The sequence below is a fragment of the Gekko japonicus genome, unplaced genomic scaffold (assembly GCF_001447785.1).
Source record: "Gekko japonicus isolate JY-2015 unplaced genomic scaffold, Gekko_japonicus_V1.1 scaffold1394, whole genome shotgun sequence".
Taxonomy (NCBI): Eukaryota; Metazoa; Chordata; class Lepidosauria; order Squamata; family Gekkonidae; genus Gekko; species Gekko japonicus.
In genome coordinates this window covers 448,730-464,823 of record NW_015170321.1, presented here as the reverse complement: position 1 = coordinate 464,823, position 16,094 = coordinate 448,730, and the positions used below count along the sequence as shown (strand labels likewise).

Here is a 16,094-nt window from a genome sequence, read left to right as displayed (position 1 = left end):
TCATACTTCCCTTTCCATCTGTTGTAAAAAGGTCCTTCCCTTCACAACAGCATTGCTCCTGTAGAAGGGTGGCTCCTTTTTGGAAAGCAGCCATGGTTGTTGTTTTTTTGTGGTCCTCCCAAGTGAGCTATGGAGTTGGCTAGGAATGTCTATCCTTCCTTCCTTGTCCCTGTAAGTTCTCCTATCAAAATGGTACTTGGTTGAAGGCTGTGTGTTGTATAAGGTGATTCAAGTTCTCATCTGCAGGGATCCCTATAGTTACAGGCTCCAGCTGTCTGCACAGCAGGAATGGAATGCGCCCTGGGTAGGGGTGCTACAGTGTGTGGCTAAAGGCTTTGGAGTTGTCTCTGTGATGGTCTAGGGTAATGTCATGAAGGCATAACCATGGCTGCTTTATGTGAATTGGCTTTTTCCATGTATGGGTAATGGGGAAGAGGGAGGGGTCGCCATGATTGGCAGGTGTTTTGTGTCGCTATGTTCTCTGTCTAAAACAATATTAATGTTTCTTTTCAGTTTTGTTTCTGGAAGTATATGATGTCAACTACACTAAGCTGAAGTTACACTGATGTAAGCAGTTGCTGGTGTAGTCAGGACTATAGCACTGCATTACTACAAAGTCTGCAAATTTTGTAAGAGGACATCTATTTCTCTTCTGCAAAAAATATTACTTCATTTCAACGCTATTACTTTGACACTTTTTTACCTTTTCAATGTTTCCATACAAGCAGAACAAGTTGAAGACTCTTGAGCAGTTCATCTTTTGCTGGTGCAATCCACTAACCATGACAACAGAACCTGAGGGGTTCCCTCCATGCATGTAAGATGAGGAGGCCTGGGGAAGCGGATAAGCAACAAGCTCTGGAGTGTCACGAGATGCCATTCTGTATCGGCTTGGTAAAGGTAACAGAGGACCATGTGAGCCTAAAGAAGACAACTCACCCGTTAATGTGGTTGGAACAGCTTCATTGATCTAATGGGTACATTTAGGATACAATTTTTGAAAACTTGCAACAATTTTTTCTTTGCAACTACTTTTTGCAAAGTAACTGAAGATGTAGCTGATCATTTATTGCAGCAGTGGGCCACCATAAGAAGAAACCTTGCTGTCTTTTCTCCCCTTGGGCTTTTCTGCATGCTCAACTTACTACTGATTTTCTTGAGAGTTGATCCATAAGCTCTGGGATTGGTTTGGGCATGGTTGTTCTGCACATCTGCCCTTCCTGTGCATTTTCACAGTTGTGGAGTCAGTTTATTTTCTCCCCCAAATGGATTTTCAAGGGAGGGTACTTTCATCAACAGTGGTATCACTGGTGGCATCACAGGAAGAAGGAGACTGGATTTATACCCCCGCCCTTCACTACCCAAAGGTGTCTCAGAGCGGCTTACAAACTCCTTTCCCTTCCCCTCCCCACAACAGACACCCTGTGAGGTAGGTGGGGCTGAGAGCTCTGACAGAAACTGCTCTTTTTCAAGGACAGCTCTTATCAGAACTATGGCTTGCCCAAGGTCATCCAGCCGCTGCGAGTGGAGGAGTGGGGAATCAAACCCAGTTCTCCTAGATTAGAGTCTGTGCACTTAACCACTACACCGCGCACTTAACCACTATACCACGCAGTTTAACCACTACACCGCACTCCCCCCTTTAAATATCGATATATCACTGGAGTGTTGCAACAACAGGCTTAAGAGATTCTCTGAATTTCCACTTTCATTTTTTAAAAATGTAAGTCTCTAGCAGCTTCCCTCACAGAGATATGCCTTTTTAAGTAGGAAGAGTAACCTTTACCACAATGAAGCCTGGAGTTACCTCTACTGATGAAGAATGAAGTTTTAGCCACCATCACCAAGCTAGGTTATCAAAAAATAGCAAGTATGTATAAAAAACTAGATTTCAGAAACGTAAAGGCTGTGTAAAACAGAGAAGTCCTTCTACAACTCCACTACTGAGTAATCCCACAATAGTTAATAGGGCTGCTTTTTAAAAACCTTGAAAGAGCATGCATTTTCTAGATTACATCAGGATGTCACCCTGTTATGACAAGCAATGTTTCTTTGTTACAGGGTTAAGAGTTGGAACCCTTTAATTACTATGCAGTTCAGGAACTGAAGACTTCCTGGATCACAAGAAATTATTAGCCAATTTGTCGAAATAGAACAAGAAGACAAGCTATAATTTGTTCTCTTGCTCATAAATGAAGTTTAATCCATGGTTTAGAATTCTGGTTTGTAGTTAAGAGAACAACTATGATTTGTTGCTTTGGCCAAATCAGATGTAATACAACACTCTGGTTTGTTTGGCACATGGAAGTCTTCAGATCCCAAGATACATGTGAGGAGAAGAATGATGTTTGTACAACTGCTCAAGGATTTTCATGGCTTGTTCCCAGCACAGAAAACCATAGTTTGTCATTACGTACTAATGTTACTTAGTTCACGCTCTTTCCAGAGAGCTGATACAAGACTACTTGGCCGACAAGTAAGACAGTAGTAACTTTAGTTACTTCTCCCAGTTTGATTTAAAATTATGTACCACATTTTTATCCAGCCCCCCTTTCAATGAGCTCAGAGTTGCATAATTCAGCATATGAACAGTTCTTCTGATCAATACACTAGAAGCCATATAAACATCTCACTAACTTACCATAGCCATCATGCCTAAATGAAGAGGGGTGCTCTCCTAAAATAGCTTGCCTCTGACGGCCTTTGCCTCTGTCTAAGAAGAAAAAGTAGTATTAACAAAAACAGAAGACTTAGTCAAATATACTGGAATTTCATTGGTACTTTTGATTAAGAGCAGCCCTACTGGATCAGACCAAGGGTCCATTTAGTCCAGCATCCAGTTTCTAACAGTGGCAAGCCTGATCTTTCCAAGTTATTTTAAGGTATTACTTTTGATTTCTTTAAGATATTCACTTACACTGATTTTCTCTAATACAATACAGTTGCAGGACACCGGAGTTTAGCCACCATTAAAATATTGCATACAAAAAACATTTTGACACTTTAAACCTAAGACAACTGACAGTTCCTTAATATCACATAAACCTACAGACAATACAGTAGAGTCAAAATTACCTATAAATCTCTTAAAAACAAGTTGTGAATGCAGTACTTTTGAAGGACAGTACCTGAATCATACTATTAGCTTCAACAGCAACACATTTTCAAAGTGGGCTTCGTTCAAGAAGTTTCAGCAAAATCCAACAACAACCTGTATTACATGGTTTCATAATCAGTAAACAGAGAGCACCATGTGTGCGTACATACATCATCAAATCAACAGGTATTGGTTTGGGGGAGTGCTGAAAGGATTTCACATTACTATACTACCAATATTTATTACAGCTTATGTTAGAGATGCCATATAATGTCACTCTTAAAAGCACTTTTAACAATCAAAAGCTTTCAGCAAACTGCATTTTATACAAGAGTGTAAAGTTAACCTGGGGTCAACACTACTGGATAAAAGCAGTGCACCAACCTTAAGTTGTTATTTAAGAAAGCCAAATGTTTATTACAAATTTTCTTAGAAAGCAGCAGTTAAATTTAACCCATGCTGCTTGTTTTTATTAAGCAAATAAAAATGCTGATACTTTAGTTTGTTGCCACACAATGAGAAATGAGAAAGAGACAGCCAGCCACAGCTAAGCACAATTTAACAGATTTATTTCAAAGGGAAAGTTAAGCATATGCTTCATATCTCTCAGTAAAAATTAATGGCCCTAACAACTTTAATTTTTATTTAAAACAAAAGCTATTTTTCAGTATTGGGCATGTTGGTCAAGTTTTTTGTAATGAAATCTCCGCTATGAAATTAAGTGGCAATTGCTTTTATAATTTTATTCAAGTCGGGGGAAATGAAAAGAGGGAAAGATTTTAGTACCCAATCCTAAACATGTTCCTAGGAAGCAGATCACTGATTTCCATATAATTTATTTCTGATGGGGCTTTTTACTGGAATAAAAACTGCCTTTAAAAAGGTTTACTTTAAGGGCCCTATTTCCCCATTCCAGGAAAACCTTTATGTGTGAAGGATTTCATAAATAATAGTCTGTTTATATAAAAGACTGCAGAAACTGTATGTTTTGAAAAATAAATTAAAGGCTAACACATTGCTCTTAGACTTAAATTTTTGAGTAACATGCATTGGTTAGACTGGTTTGAAAGAAGGAAATTCAAATTGCAACAGCTCTGAAGGTGATTTGGGAAAAATTACTCTCTCATCCTAACCTACCTCAAAGTCGCTGTGAGGCCAAAGAGCCACTTTGAGCACTTTGGAAAAAAGGACAGGATGCAAATGTAACCAAAAATGAATCTTTACAGCCAGATTGACTCCTGTTGCCAATTAAGCAATGAGCTCAAGTAAAGAAACTCAAGTAGAAGCCTCTTTGACAAAGTTTTCTTGGTAAAGCTAGAACCTTACAAGCTATTAGAGAGAAAAGAAGGAATGGCTTGAAGGATGCATGTTAATTAGCCTGTTACAAGGTCACTTTCTGTTGGAATGCCAGAAAGCTCACTTTAAAAGCAAGCATTTTCAGTCCTCTGGCTCCTCTGACATCTCTAGTGTTCCATGCCAGTAGAAGAAACATTGTCACTTAGTATGCTGCTCACAGAAAGGAAATACTTCAACCATGGCCTGTGTAGCTTCATTAGAATTTCTGTGGGCAGCAGTTTCCCAAGTTAAGACATGAACGGCAGTATTCAGAGAAAACTGTGTATGCTCCTATTCATAGTTTCTTGGGCCAGGAAGAAGTCATAAAGAAAGAAAAATATCAAGAAAAATAGTAGTTACCCATTTTACCATTCCAATTCCTTTTATTCTGCAAACTGTATCCATCAAGTCAAATAAAAAAAGAAATCTTAGGGCTGGATCCAAAGAATGTAAAAGTTAGTTCCACATACCCAACAAAGCTGTGGTCTTGTGTTTCTCAGATCAAAGTCCTTAATGCTGCATGACAAAACCCTTTGGAAGTTAGGGCAGTTTCAACAGCAGATTGCCATGTGGCATGTGGTCTGTTTGGCCAAAGAGTCCACTGGGCATGCCCAAACAATTTCTCATTTCCCATGGCTTTATTTACTGGGACAATATATAGTCCATAAATAAACTCTGTCAGCCAATTGCTTAATATTATGAACACAAGTGAGTCACTTAAAGCAACCCTCTCTACCTTTTCAGTTTCAAGTATAGAGTCAGTTTGGAAACAAAATTTGAGCTTTAATACAAGTGCTGAAGTTGGACAATTTGCTAACCAATACTGCAGCCCCTTGTTAACTTTTTACAAAAACTCGATTCTGTATGTCCAAGGGCTAAGTTTTATTAAGACATTTCAGAAGCCAGTGCACTACTGATAAAATCCAACCTTTTGGCAAGAGTTAAAAGGCAAGTTGAAGCCTTCACTTTCACATTTAAGACTTAAAAGATACTCTACCTTGATAAGGTAAGTTCCCAACTCCATGTTATAAATGCCTAGATTTTCAAAAGGTACATTACAGCAATTATACACAAATCATTTAGTTACAGAGAATATTTACAGAAATCAAACTACACAGCAATTATGTGTTACATTTTCATGCAATGGTTTTACTGCTGAAAGTAACATTCCAACTAGGTCTTGTGGTAAAGAAATATGAAGACACATTATACTTTATGTCAGATGTTAATACTTGAGGGGATGTGTTTGACAGGGTGCTACTGAATTCCAGTAATTTTGAAATAAATGCATTCTTTCCATTAACTATAAAACAACATTTCCACTGGAAAACCTAGTCAGTTTTCTCTTACATACAGAAAAGAAAATTACAACCATTGACAGGAGAAAAACAAGAGTTTGGATCTTCCATTTAATGGAGTTTCATTCTACAACTGTAATTTTAAAGGGACATAGGTGTGAAAACACATGCAAGCTGAATTAGAATGGCTACAGTCTACCATGGCGTTCATACCATGCAAACAAGAAGAAGTGTGAGTGTCCTCCTTGATATGCTTGTGGTGATGGTGCATGCAGTATGCAGTCAAGGTGAGTTGCAAGTCTGAGATTTTTCAGAGGGCCTTTTGATGATGCCGATGTGGTGCATGATGAAGTGTAGAGTCAGCCTGCTGGAGGTCCTCTATCCTTCTTAATGCCTTGTCCAACATATGGGGAACAATCCTTTCCATGGAGAAGCAGTGTGCAAGTTTGTAGTTTGTAAGGAATAATCTGCATCAGGGTCCTCTCCTCCAAAGAGTGAGAGCTGCTTGGAGAAATGCAAGTCCTTGTACTGCAAACATGCTTGCATGTGTGGGCTCCTTCTTGAACTAAATAGCTCAATATGACCAACAGGGGGCACTAATGTTGAGAGTTATTCTTTTCCAGGATTACAAGATAAGGTTTTACAGCAGAACATCACCAGTAATACTTGGCTTGAAATGACTAATGCATTAGACAAGCTAACTGCATGTCTGATATACAGTTAAACACATACACGCAGGACCATTACGAAGACACTTACCTCGTCTGCCCAGGTATGGTTTAGTGTAGTCCCAGCTATCATTGTCATTTCGAATGACATTAAGTCGAGTTGGCTGTTGAAATAAACAGACAAGAGTTTTAACCAATGTTTCTTCTCTCACACCCAAAAGAGCATAAGAACTTAAAATAGTAAGAATGTTACCCGTGCATATTCGATTTTTAGTGTGCAACATCCCGCATATATGTCTGCTCCGTTGAGTGCTGCTTTTGCCTTCTGGGCACATAAAACCGATTCAAACATAGGTTATGTTAAGGATTTTTCACTTAAACCAGTCTTTGCTTTGGGGAAGGGCTGTTTTAAAAGAAGCAGACATTAGGAAATATATTGGTTGGCACCATAATGCCACAGGTGCCAGATTGGGGATTACTGGCCCTATAACACAAATCATCAATAATTAACACCACAGAAAATTTAAAGTTTTAGAAAGGATATTCAACCATGGCTTGTATTCCATTCCTCTTGAATATGACAATACGCTGTACCTTCCCAACAGGATTGCATACTGTATACAAGACATCCTATAGAAGAAGAAAATACTCAAGTATTTGAAGCATTGCTTTAAAGTATTCAAAAAGATTCAGCAAATTCCCTGACCTGGATAGCCCAGGCAAGACCAAACGTGTCAAATCTTGGAAGCTAAGCAGGGCCAACTCTGGCAAGTACTTGGAAGGGTGACCTCCAAGGAATAACCGAGGTGGGATGCAGAGGCAGGCTAAATCATGCAACCTCTCTGAAAAACGACTAAACTCCCAGTAGGGGTCACCAGAGGTCAACCATTACTTTCAGGCAAGCACACAAACACACACAAAATTTTAAAAAAAGATTCAGCAAATGGTCATCAAGTTAAAATGTACTACCACAAAAATATTATTTAACCTGTAACTGGATTATTTGAAAGAGAGCATATTATGCATAGGCAAAGAAATGCACTTATCCCCAAGTTACTGATAGGATTTCTCACAATAACACCTGCCCTGAAACAGTATGTAACAATGTGAGAAAAACTTAGCAGTTAACAGTTCAATTAATCAAGTGGCTAATAAAGAACAAGGTGAAGCAGAATCCAGACAAGATGGAAGTGATTCTTCTGCTCATGAAGGCTGATGCTTTGGAAGGATCAGACCCTCTTATTTTGGACAGAATAGAGTAGTTAAAGAACCTGAGAATGCTCATGCACCCAGCCTTGCCATTTAAATAGGAGGGTGGCATGGCGTCCAAGAGTGCTTTCTGTCAGCTGCATCTGGGCTGCCAACTCTGCTCCAAAGGGAGAACACGAAAATGTGAGAGGATGTTTACAGGACAAACTTATGTTTAAAAATAAGGCATACCACCGTAATTGGATAAAGAGGATTCTGAACCGATAAGAGCAGAACTTTGTTTCCACCAGAGGGGTCATCTGTGTTTCCTGGACGAGTGATTCTTTTGCTTGTTGAATAATTGAAAAATGCTTGTTGTCCAGCTATATATACTTGTTCATCTGCTGCAAATGTCACACACTTCTTGGCACTTTCAATATTCTCAAATTCCACTAAAGCCTGGCGCTTAAATGGCATCATCATCACATAACTACAAAACAAGCAAGTTAACATAATTTCCTTTAAATTGTATACTAAAAACAAACAAAAAAATTAGCATCATGTTTACTGTATAAAGCCAAAGGTAATTACAATCCGGACACACAAAAGGGACATAAACAGCTAAAGCAAAAACATAATATTAAAAACTCTTTAAAGGCTCTGACCTGGATAGTGCAGGCAAGCCCGATCTCATCAGATCTCAGAAGCTAAGCATTTGAAGGGAGACCTCCAAGGAATACCATGGCTGTGACACAGAGACAGGCAATGGCAAGCCACCTCTGAATGTCCCTTGCCTCAAGCCCCATTAGGGGTTGCCACAAGTCAGCTTGACTTGGTGGCAATTTTTTTTTAAAACCTCTAAAAACATTTAAAACATGTAAACATCTTCTCTATATACAATTAAAATAGTTCAGCCTTTAGACACAGCTCTGTCCTGTATTTTCTTGGCTGCCAAGATGAATTGTGCCACTCTACAAGACACATGCCAATTGGAATTGGAAAGAAGGGAAATCAATTTCTCCACCACAGGAGAAGAATGTATACCCTTTAAAATCTCAGCAAGAAATTTACTTCTGGGTTCTATATACAAAGGACAAGACAAAATATAATGTCGAAGATCTCCTGGAACCAAGGTTCCACAAATACACAGTTTAAAGTTTTACTTAAAGATCTGACTTTAGATTTTTACTGCAAACTCACAAAAAGCTACTTTGATTCTGAAAGTCCATCCTGGTTCAGTAATTATAACCACAATTTAAATATTAATGAGCCATTAAAATGATGATAGAAAAAAGGCCGTTTCTCATGTTACAAGTTAAATAATTCAGCAAATGTGATGCTGAGATTAGTAGTATCTATATTTAGCGATATCAGCACCATCAAAAGCATAAAATTATCTTTAACAGTTAGCTGTGAATCCCCCAAGATAGACTAAACATACCATATGGTTCCAAATTTTTCTAGCGCCTCTACAAGGTCTGCTTCCACAACTGATTCACAGAGTCCTCGGACATGGACAACAGGAGAAACTGAAACTTTGTGATGACTTCCACCTGCATCCTAGCAAGAGCAAGCATTAGACTTTTACCTTTACAGATCTTAATACATCAAATAAAATATTACAGGCAATAAAAACAACAAATCTCTCAATCTTTTCCCCACCAAATTCTAATTAACACCTTAAATGTTCAAGTCTAAACATATTTGCTACTTTGGGCTATGAGTATTGCATACATACTTATCTTGCAAGTTATCTTGCAAAGCCCTTAATTGACTCTTGGAACTAAAGTTGTGCTAATTAAAAGCCAGTGACAATGGCATAATATTTCTCCACTGTAACACGGAAGGAGAGCAGGAAAGACTTGATGCCAGGATAGAAAAACTGCAGGCTTTTGTGTTTTAAACCAGCAGAAGAGATGTGTAAGAGGAAAAGGCACAGTTCCCCCAAACCTCAGCAACCTACAGTTAAGAAAATGTTAATAAAATGATTGTCTATTATTTCTGGCAGCCTTGCCTGGGTTCAACACTATTTTGGAGGACTGCATGAGCACTCTTCACTGTATCAGGGTCTGAGGCATCTAAAGAATTAAAAAATAGAAAGATTTTAAAGGGTCATACAATGACACAGGAATACACGGTTGGGCTAAATTTATGTTGCCTGTTATAAAGATGTTATAGTTGCTATTCAACAAGTATCCCCGAGATTTGTGCAGCCGCCTTTGTACAACATTCACTAGGGATTCAAAAAGGGGAAAGGGATGACTGAATTCTTCTAGCACTGCATATGAATTCACTTCAACTAGTGTATTTGTTGAGGGAGACATTTAAACCCACATGCACACACAAAAGTAACTACTGTGCAGTGTTCCCTCTAAGCTGAGTTAGTGTGAGCTAGCTCATAGTTTTTTAGCCTCCAGCTCACATTTTTGTCTTAGCTCAGGAAGGACAACTCCCCAGCAAACTAATTTATGCAACAGCCAAATTGCTGGCTCACAACTTTAATGCCAGTAGCTCACCAAGTAGGATTTTTGCTCACAAGACTCCACAGCTTAGAGGGAGCATTGCTACTGTGTATCTAATGCTTGATAGAACAGTAATGACAAATTATTTATCAACCATGCCAATGTATAATGGCATGCCTATAACTGTGACTATAGGGGCTGCGATGGCTCAGTGGTTAAGATGCTGAACTGCAAACTGGAAGGCTGGTAGTTCAGCAGTTCGAGACCCAAGTGCTGCATGATGGAGTGAGCTCCCGTCTCTGGTCCCAGCTCCTGCCAACCTAGCAGTTCGAAAGCAAGAAACTGCAAATAGATAAATAGGTACTGCTTTGGTGGGAAGGTAACAGTGCTTCATGTGCCTCACGTCTAGTCATGCCGGCTACATGACCACAGAAACATCTTCAGACAGCGCTGGCTCTTCGGCTTGGAAATGGAGACAAGCACCGCCCCCTAGAATTGGATTCGACTGGCTTTCAAGAAAGGGAAATCTTTACTATGACTGTGACTGTGAATGCATTTTGACTGCAAATGTAGCCCCTACTACACTGTGCAAAAGACAATCAGAGTAACAGAGTAACAGATAATGAAAAACCATCCACCTATAACTTTCAGTTCACAAACCTAGAAACAGAAGTGTAAAGGTTACATAGGATGACCGATATGTGCAGAGGTACAGTGCTAGCAGCAAAGAACTTTATATTCACTACCGCTTTGAGCAGGGCAGCATCTACAAACAAATAACTGGAACTTAGTTATCCAACACAAAATCCGCTGATTTAACTGAAATGAATTACTGATAAAATAAGAACTTTTGTATATTTCCTTTCTATCTCAAAGCCTTCACTGTTTCCAAATTGCCCTACAGTCAGTCACTGTAATCCAAGCAATCAACATTACATAAAGTAATGAGAGGCATACCTTTCAACAAAATACTGCATCGTAATGGCTGTGTGGCTGGGGATCTACAGTATCACTTCCATAACAGATAATCACTAATCTAAATACACTGGTCAACTGTTTAAACTCATAACCTTAAATGAGATATGCAAGACTACATCTGATTTTGAAACAATGATGAGATTATTCTTTTTCTATGCAATATCCATCATAATGTACATAACATTCATCATAAATGTACATAACAGAACGAGTGCAAAGCCTTATTGTAAGTGTAGGAATCTGGAAGAGACGAAGAATTAAACTACATGCATATATAAACTGCCAATTACAGTTTAATAGTAGCAAAGCTTCAGTAAACAGCTTAATTTGTAGTTTGAAGTTAACAAACTATCAGCTCCACAGATTTATGGATGTTATCTGACCTTTCCTTGCACTCAAGGTAGCTTACATCATGATAAAAGATACAATTTAGAACCAAGAATCAAAGTAAAAAACTACATATACAACAGTTTAGAAGCATCCCCCAAAGCATTACATCACTCTCTTCATAGATTAAAAGCTTGCTTAAAAGGAAGGTCTTACACAACCTTTATAAAAGCTAAATAGTGAAACTGCTTGCCCAGTTTCTACGCTGATTCTTGAAGGAAGGTACCTCCATTGAAAAGTCTTTTTATTTTGCATATGTGCATTTACATAACAGAATCATACTCAGCCACTGAGTGAGATCCATTTGATCATGGCTTATTCAGGGCACAGACAACAGCTCCTGGTTATTTGTTCAAAGAAATATAAGGCTGGGCACCATCTGATGACAATCCATACCATACCCACAGACAATGTTCCCTCTAAGCTGTGGAGTCTTGTGAGCAAAAATTCTACTTTGTGAGCTACTGGCATTAAAGTTGTGAGCAAGTGATTTGGCTACTGCATAAATTAGTTTGCTCTGGAGCCCTCCTTCCTGAGCCAAGACAAAAATCTGTGAGCTGGGGGCTAAAAAACTGTGAGCTAGCTCACACCAACTCAGCTTAGAGGAAACACTGCCCACAGACCATTTTATTCAGAGCCTGGTTATGTAGATCATAGCACTGGAGGATCCACGATGATGAACCTAGCTACTCATGATACATCTGGACTATGCCTACACAACAAAGGAGGATTTTTGAAGCCATCAATCAGTTCACAAAACCATAGAATAAGAGCAATCTAGTGCATTGTCTAGCTGAATCAACCGTCTCTAATGAATGACAGCTTGCACTGAACACCTTTCGTACAATTATCTTCAAGAAAAGGTTCCCAAAAATACTGTCCCAATTGGGGGGGGGGGCTCATAGGCCATCCTGCTCTCCAGTTGCTAGTTTGGTCAATTTATGGCTATGACGCACACAAAGAGATGACGAATACTCCCATTCCCACAAACACTGCAGGACTCCCTTGTAAGGATGACAGACAGCAGAATAGTCTCCCCCCTCCTCCACGCCAACATCATTAAACAAATTCACATTTTACTTTTCCAACGGGAAAAAAGATAGTAGCTCGGAGCCGCATGGGCCTCGTTGTCGGGGCCAGGCAGGGGCAGAAGATAAACACTGTCAAGCAGCCTGCCCCACACCCTATGCACATACAGCCCTCTCATCTCTTGTGGAAGAGCATAACAAACGGCATAGAGGGGTGGGGGCTACAATACTCCCATCCACATTTCAACTTCCTTTGGAAGAGGGGGGAGGGTGAAGATTTAATTTCATGTGAGAAACACATTGCAGCTGAGATTTATGTGACCGAGGAGCGGGAAAAGTATCAGACTGAATTAGAAATGCACCCTCCCTCACCAGTCATCTTTGGATAAAAGAAGCTGAAAAGAAATAGCCGCCTTTCGGACTTAAAATAAATAAATAAATAAAATCCCTATTCCAAACTGATCAGTGGAATTACCAGCTTCTTTAGGAAGAAAAAGATAAAGATCTGAAACAAAAGCCACCAAAGTATCTGCGCTCCTTCTTGGTGGGATCGAGAATCTAAGAGGGACCCCGAAGTCTCAATCGCTTCGGTCCTGCGCACACACCGACGCGAGTAAGCCGCCTTGAACAGCCCGACTAACTCTCGAGTAAGCACGCCCAGGATCCGACTGCACGCGCATGCCGCGAGAAGCGGGACTACAGAAGCTCCCCCTTACCCCGCCGGAGAATCCCCCACTGCGAGGGACGGCCTTTTCCCTGTGGCTTTCGCCCTCCTCGGCCCCATACTCGATCTCGCCCTCCTCCGCGGCGGCACTGGGCTTCAGCCGCTTGGCCTGGCTCTCGTAAGCGCCATCCTCTTCTTCCTCGTACTGCTCCCCAGACGACGGCGAGGACATGGCGTCGGCTCTGGAAAAGGAAGAGGGGTATACGGAGTTCCCCCACCCGGCGAACCGCGACGCACGTAGAAATATTAACAAAGCGGGCCCCGCAGTGATGCTCTGAGGCAATTCGCTTCAGACAACAGCCCAGCGACACAACGAGAAGTAACGTGCGAGAAAGGCCCCAGAGGCCCTGGCCTGCGATTGGACAGATTTGTAAGCTGGGACGCTGGGACTGACTAACGGGGACGGTACTCGCCAGCTTCGGAGCATAGGGTTGGAAGAGAGGAATGTCTGTCATTGCCCGAGAAATTCTCCTCGTTGGAGTCCCCGCCCCTCCCAGTTATTGTTTGGAGCTGGACTTCTTCGCTTGATTAAAAGCACAAAGTAAGCGGAGGTACAGACGTGCGCGGGCGCTTCATGTTTCCCTGGCCAACGACTTTACCTCGTGCGTCTTCCTCGAGGCGACCGGGGAGGGGGGGGAATAGTGGGGGATTCCTGCCAAATCCGAGTGGTGACAGGGTAGAAAGTGCCTGGAACTGGATATTTGGACGCGACAGGCGATACTAAAGGTTTCTCTTCCAGGGGAAAGTTCAGAGCCATTTAAGTTGTCCTGTAGAGGAAAGTTCAGAGTTTTTGCAGTAGTTAGTTTGCTTGAGTGGATAGTTTTCAGAAGTGATGAAGGTAGAGCTCATTCGACCTGTCGTCTCTGGAACGCTTGGTACATAAGACAGGATGGGCGCCGCTATGTGCAATGCGCAGTTTCCCCTCTCTTTCCAGGAATGTGGCGTGCAAAGCTGTGTAATTTTCAACGTTTGTATTTAGGCTGAGGGATAAGGAACCAGAAACCGTAATTAGGGAACTGAGAAGCGACTTCAGCCTCATGGCTCCTTAGGCAGACTAGAGAGCACTGTACATACAGCCAACTGTAAAATTATTTCACTTTATTATTGTATTTTTAACTGCAAGTCAAGCTACGGCTGTTATTTGCCAGTTCCGTTACCAGATCAACTGGGCTAGATGGGGACAGCATTCTGTCTACGCTTTGGCTGATTACTGTTTTTGTTGTTGTTCAGTCGCACAGTCCTCCGACTCTTTGCAACCCCATGGACCACATCACGCCAGGCCCTCCTGTCCTCCATCGTCCTCTGGAGTTTGCTTAACTTCGTGTTCGTTGCATGGATAACACTGTCTAACCATCTCATTCTTTGCTGTCCTCTTCTTCTGATACCTTCAATCTTTCCCAGTGATGTAGTTCCCTTCTCATTTGGTGGCCAAAGTATTTGAGCTTCAGCTTCAGTATCTGGCCTTCCAAGGAACAGTCAGATGCCAGATGCCATGGTCTTAGTTCTTTTGATGTTGAGTTTCAAGCCAACGTTTGCACTTTCCTCTTTCACTCTCTGCAAGAACCTCTTGAGGTCCTTGTTACTTTCTGCCATTAGAGTGGTAGCATCTGCATATCTGAGGTTGTTGATGTTTTTCCCAGCAATCTTAATTCCGGCTTGTGATTCATCCAGGCCGGCATTTCGCATGATGTACTCTGCATATAAATTAAATAAGCAGGGTGACAGTATACATCCTTGTCATACTCCTTTTCCTGTGCTAAACCAATCAGTTGTTATTCTGTCAATGGTGAGGTAGTTGAAAAATCTGTTGTGCATTTCTGTTAATATTGATCATTAGGTAATTTTACCCTGTGTTTTTTGCTGTGGTTTTGGGGTATACCTTGCATTATATTTTATTTTGTAAGAACATTAGAACATAAGAGAAGCCATGTTGGATCAGGCCAATGACTTATCCAGTCCAACATTCTGTGGCGCACACTAGCCAAAAACCAGGTGCCATCAGGAGATCCACCAAGTAGGGCCGGAACTCCAGAAGCCCTCCCACTGTTGCCCCGCAAACACCAAGAATACAGAGCCTCACTGACCCAGACAGACTGTTCCATCTATACCTTGTGGCTATTAGCCACTGGTAGATCTCTGCTCCATATCTATATATCTAATAACCAAGTTGTCCGCTCTGTGCGGATATCTAAATCCGCACATCGGGGGCAGGGAGATTTTCCTGCACATTTGGGGCAATCCCCAGATGTGCAGAAAAATCTGAAAAGTTGAAAAAAATATAGGGTGGATACTTAAATCCTCCCAAAAGTAAAAGAGAACTGCCTCGCTGCCGCCTCCGCTTGAGGGGGGTGGTCGAAGACTTGGCAGGCCAGCGGCTGTGAGCTGCTCAGCCCTCGCCGCTGCAGGGGAGAAGCTTGGCGGGCTAACCAGGCCTCGCTGCTGCTAGGGGGAGGGACAAGGCATGGCGGGCCGAGCTCAGGCCTCGCTGCTGTTACTGTGGGGGGGGGGGGGGGAGGTTTGGCGGGTCCAGTGGCTCGGAGCCACACGGGCCTCGCCACCATTGCTGGGGGGACATTTGGTGGGCCTGGCGGCTCGGAGCCGCATGGGCCTCGCCATCGGGGCCAGGCAGGGGCAGGAGAACAGTGGAGAAGGCTTATCTGCAGCGGCTTCCTCCTCTGCGTGGAGCTCTCCCCCCCCCACGAGTATCGTGGGTCGACGCGGCTTGTGTTTGTCTAATCCCCTGTTGAAGCTGTCTGTGCTTGTAGCCACCACCACTTCCTGTGCAAGTGGATTCCACGAGTTAATTACTCTTAGGGTGAAGAAGTACTTCCTTTTATCTGTTCTAAACCTACTGCTAATTAATTTAATTGAGTTCTTATATTGTATGAAATGAGTTCTTATATTGTATGAAAGGGCGAAAAGTACTTCT

The 16,094-nt window shown here is 41.6% G+C and overlaps 2 protein-coding genes across 4 annotated transcripts in view; one reads left to right on the top strand and one right to left on the bottom strand.

Annotated features, from left to right (window-relative positions):
* The window catches only part of HNRNPLL (heterogeneous nuclear ribonucleoprotein L like), a 27,420-nt gene extending 13,941 nt beyond the window's left edge, over window positions 1-13,479 (bottom strand). The window contains exons 1-8 of the mRNA XM_015418060.1: window positions 13,158-13,479; window positions 9,028-9,146; window positions 7,839-8,076; window positions 6,943-7,028; window positions 6,652-6,748; window positions 6,490-6,562; window positions 2,642-2,713; window positions 704-921 (exon numbers count right to left, since the gene is read on the bottom strand). Of these exons, the coding sequence (XP_015273546.1) occupies window positions 704-921; window positions 2,642-2,713; window positions 6,490-6,562; window positions 6,652-6,748; window positions 6,943-7,028; window positions 7,839-8,076; window positions 9,028-9,146; window positions 13,158-13,337 (1,083 nt within the window). The 5' untranslated portion in view covers window positions 13,338-13,479. The remainder of the gene's footprint in view (window positions 1-703; window positions 922-2,641; window positions 2,714-6,489; window positions 6,563-6,651; window positions 6,749-6,942; window positions 7,029-7,838; window positions 8,077-9,027; window positions 9,147-13,157) is intronic.
* Window positions 13,480-13,600: 121 nt separating this feature from the next.
* Window positions 13,601-16,094, top strand: part of GALM (galactose mutarotase (aldose 1-epimerase)) — a 58,837-nt gene continuing 56,343 nt past the window's right edge. For 2 of the 3 annotated variants that reach the window (XM_015418064.1, XM_015418061.1), the window contains exon 1: window positions 13,601-13,706. The gene's annotated coding sequence lies outside the window, so the exon portion shown is untranslated. Of the gene's footprint in view, window positions 13,717-16,094 lie in introns of all 3 variants that reach the window. The other variant, XM_015418062.1, reaches the window with a different exon arrangement.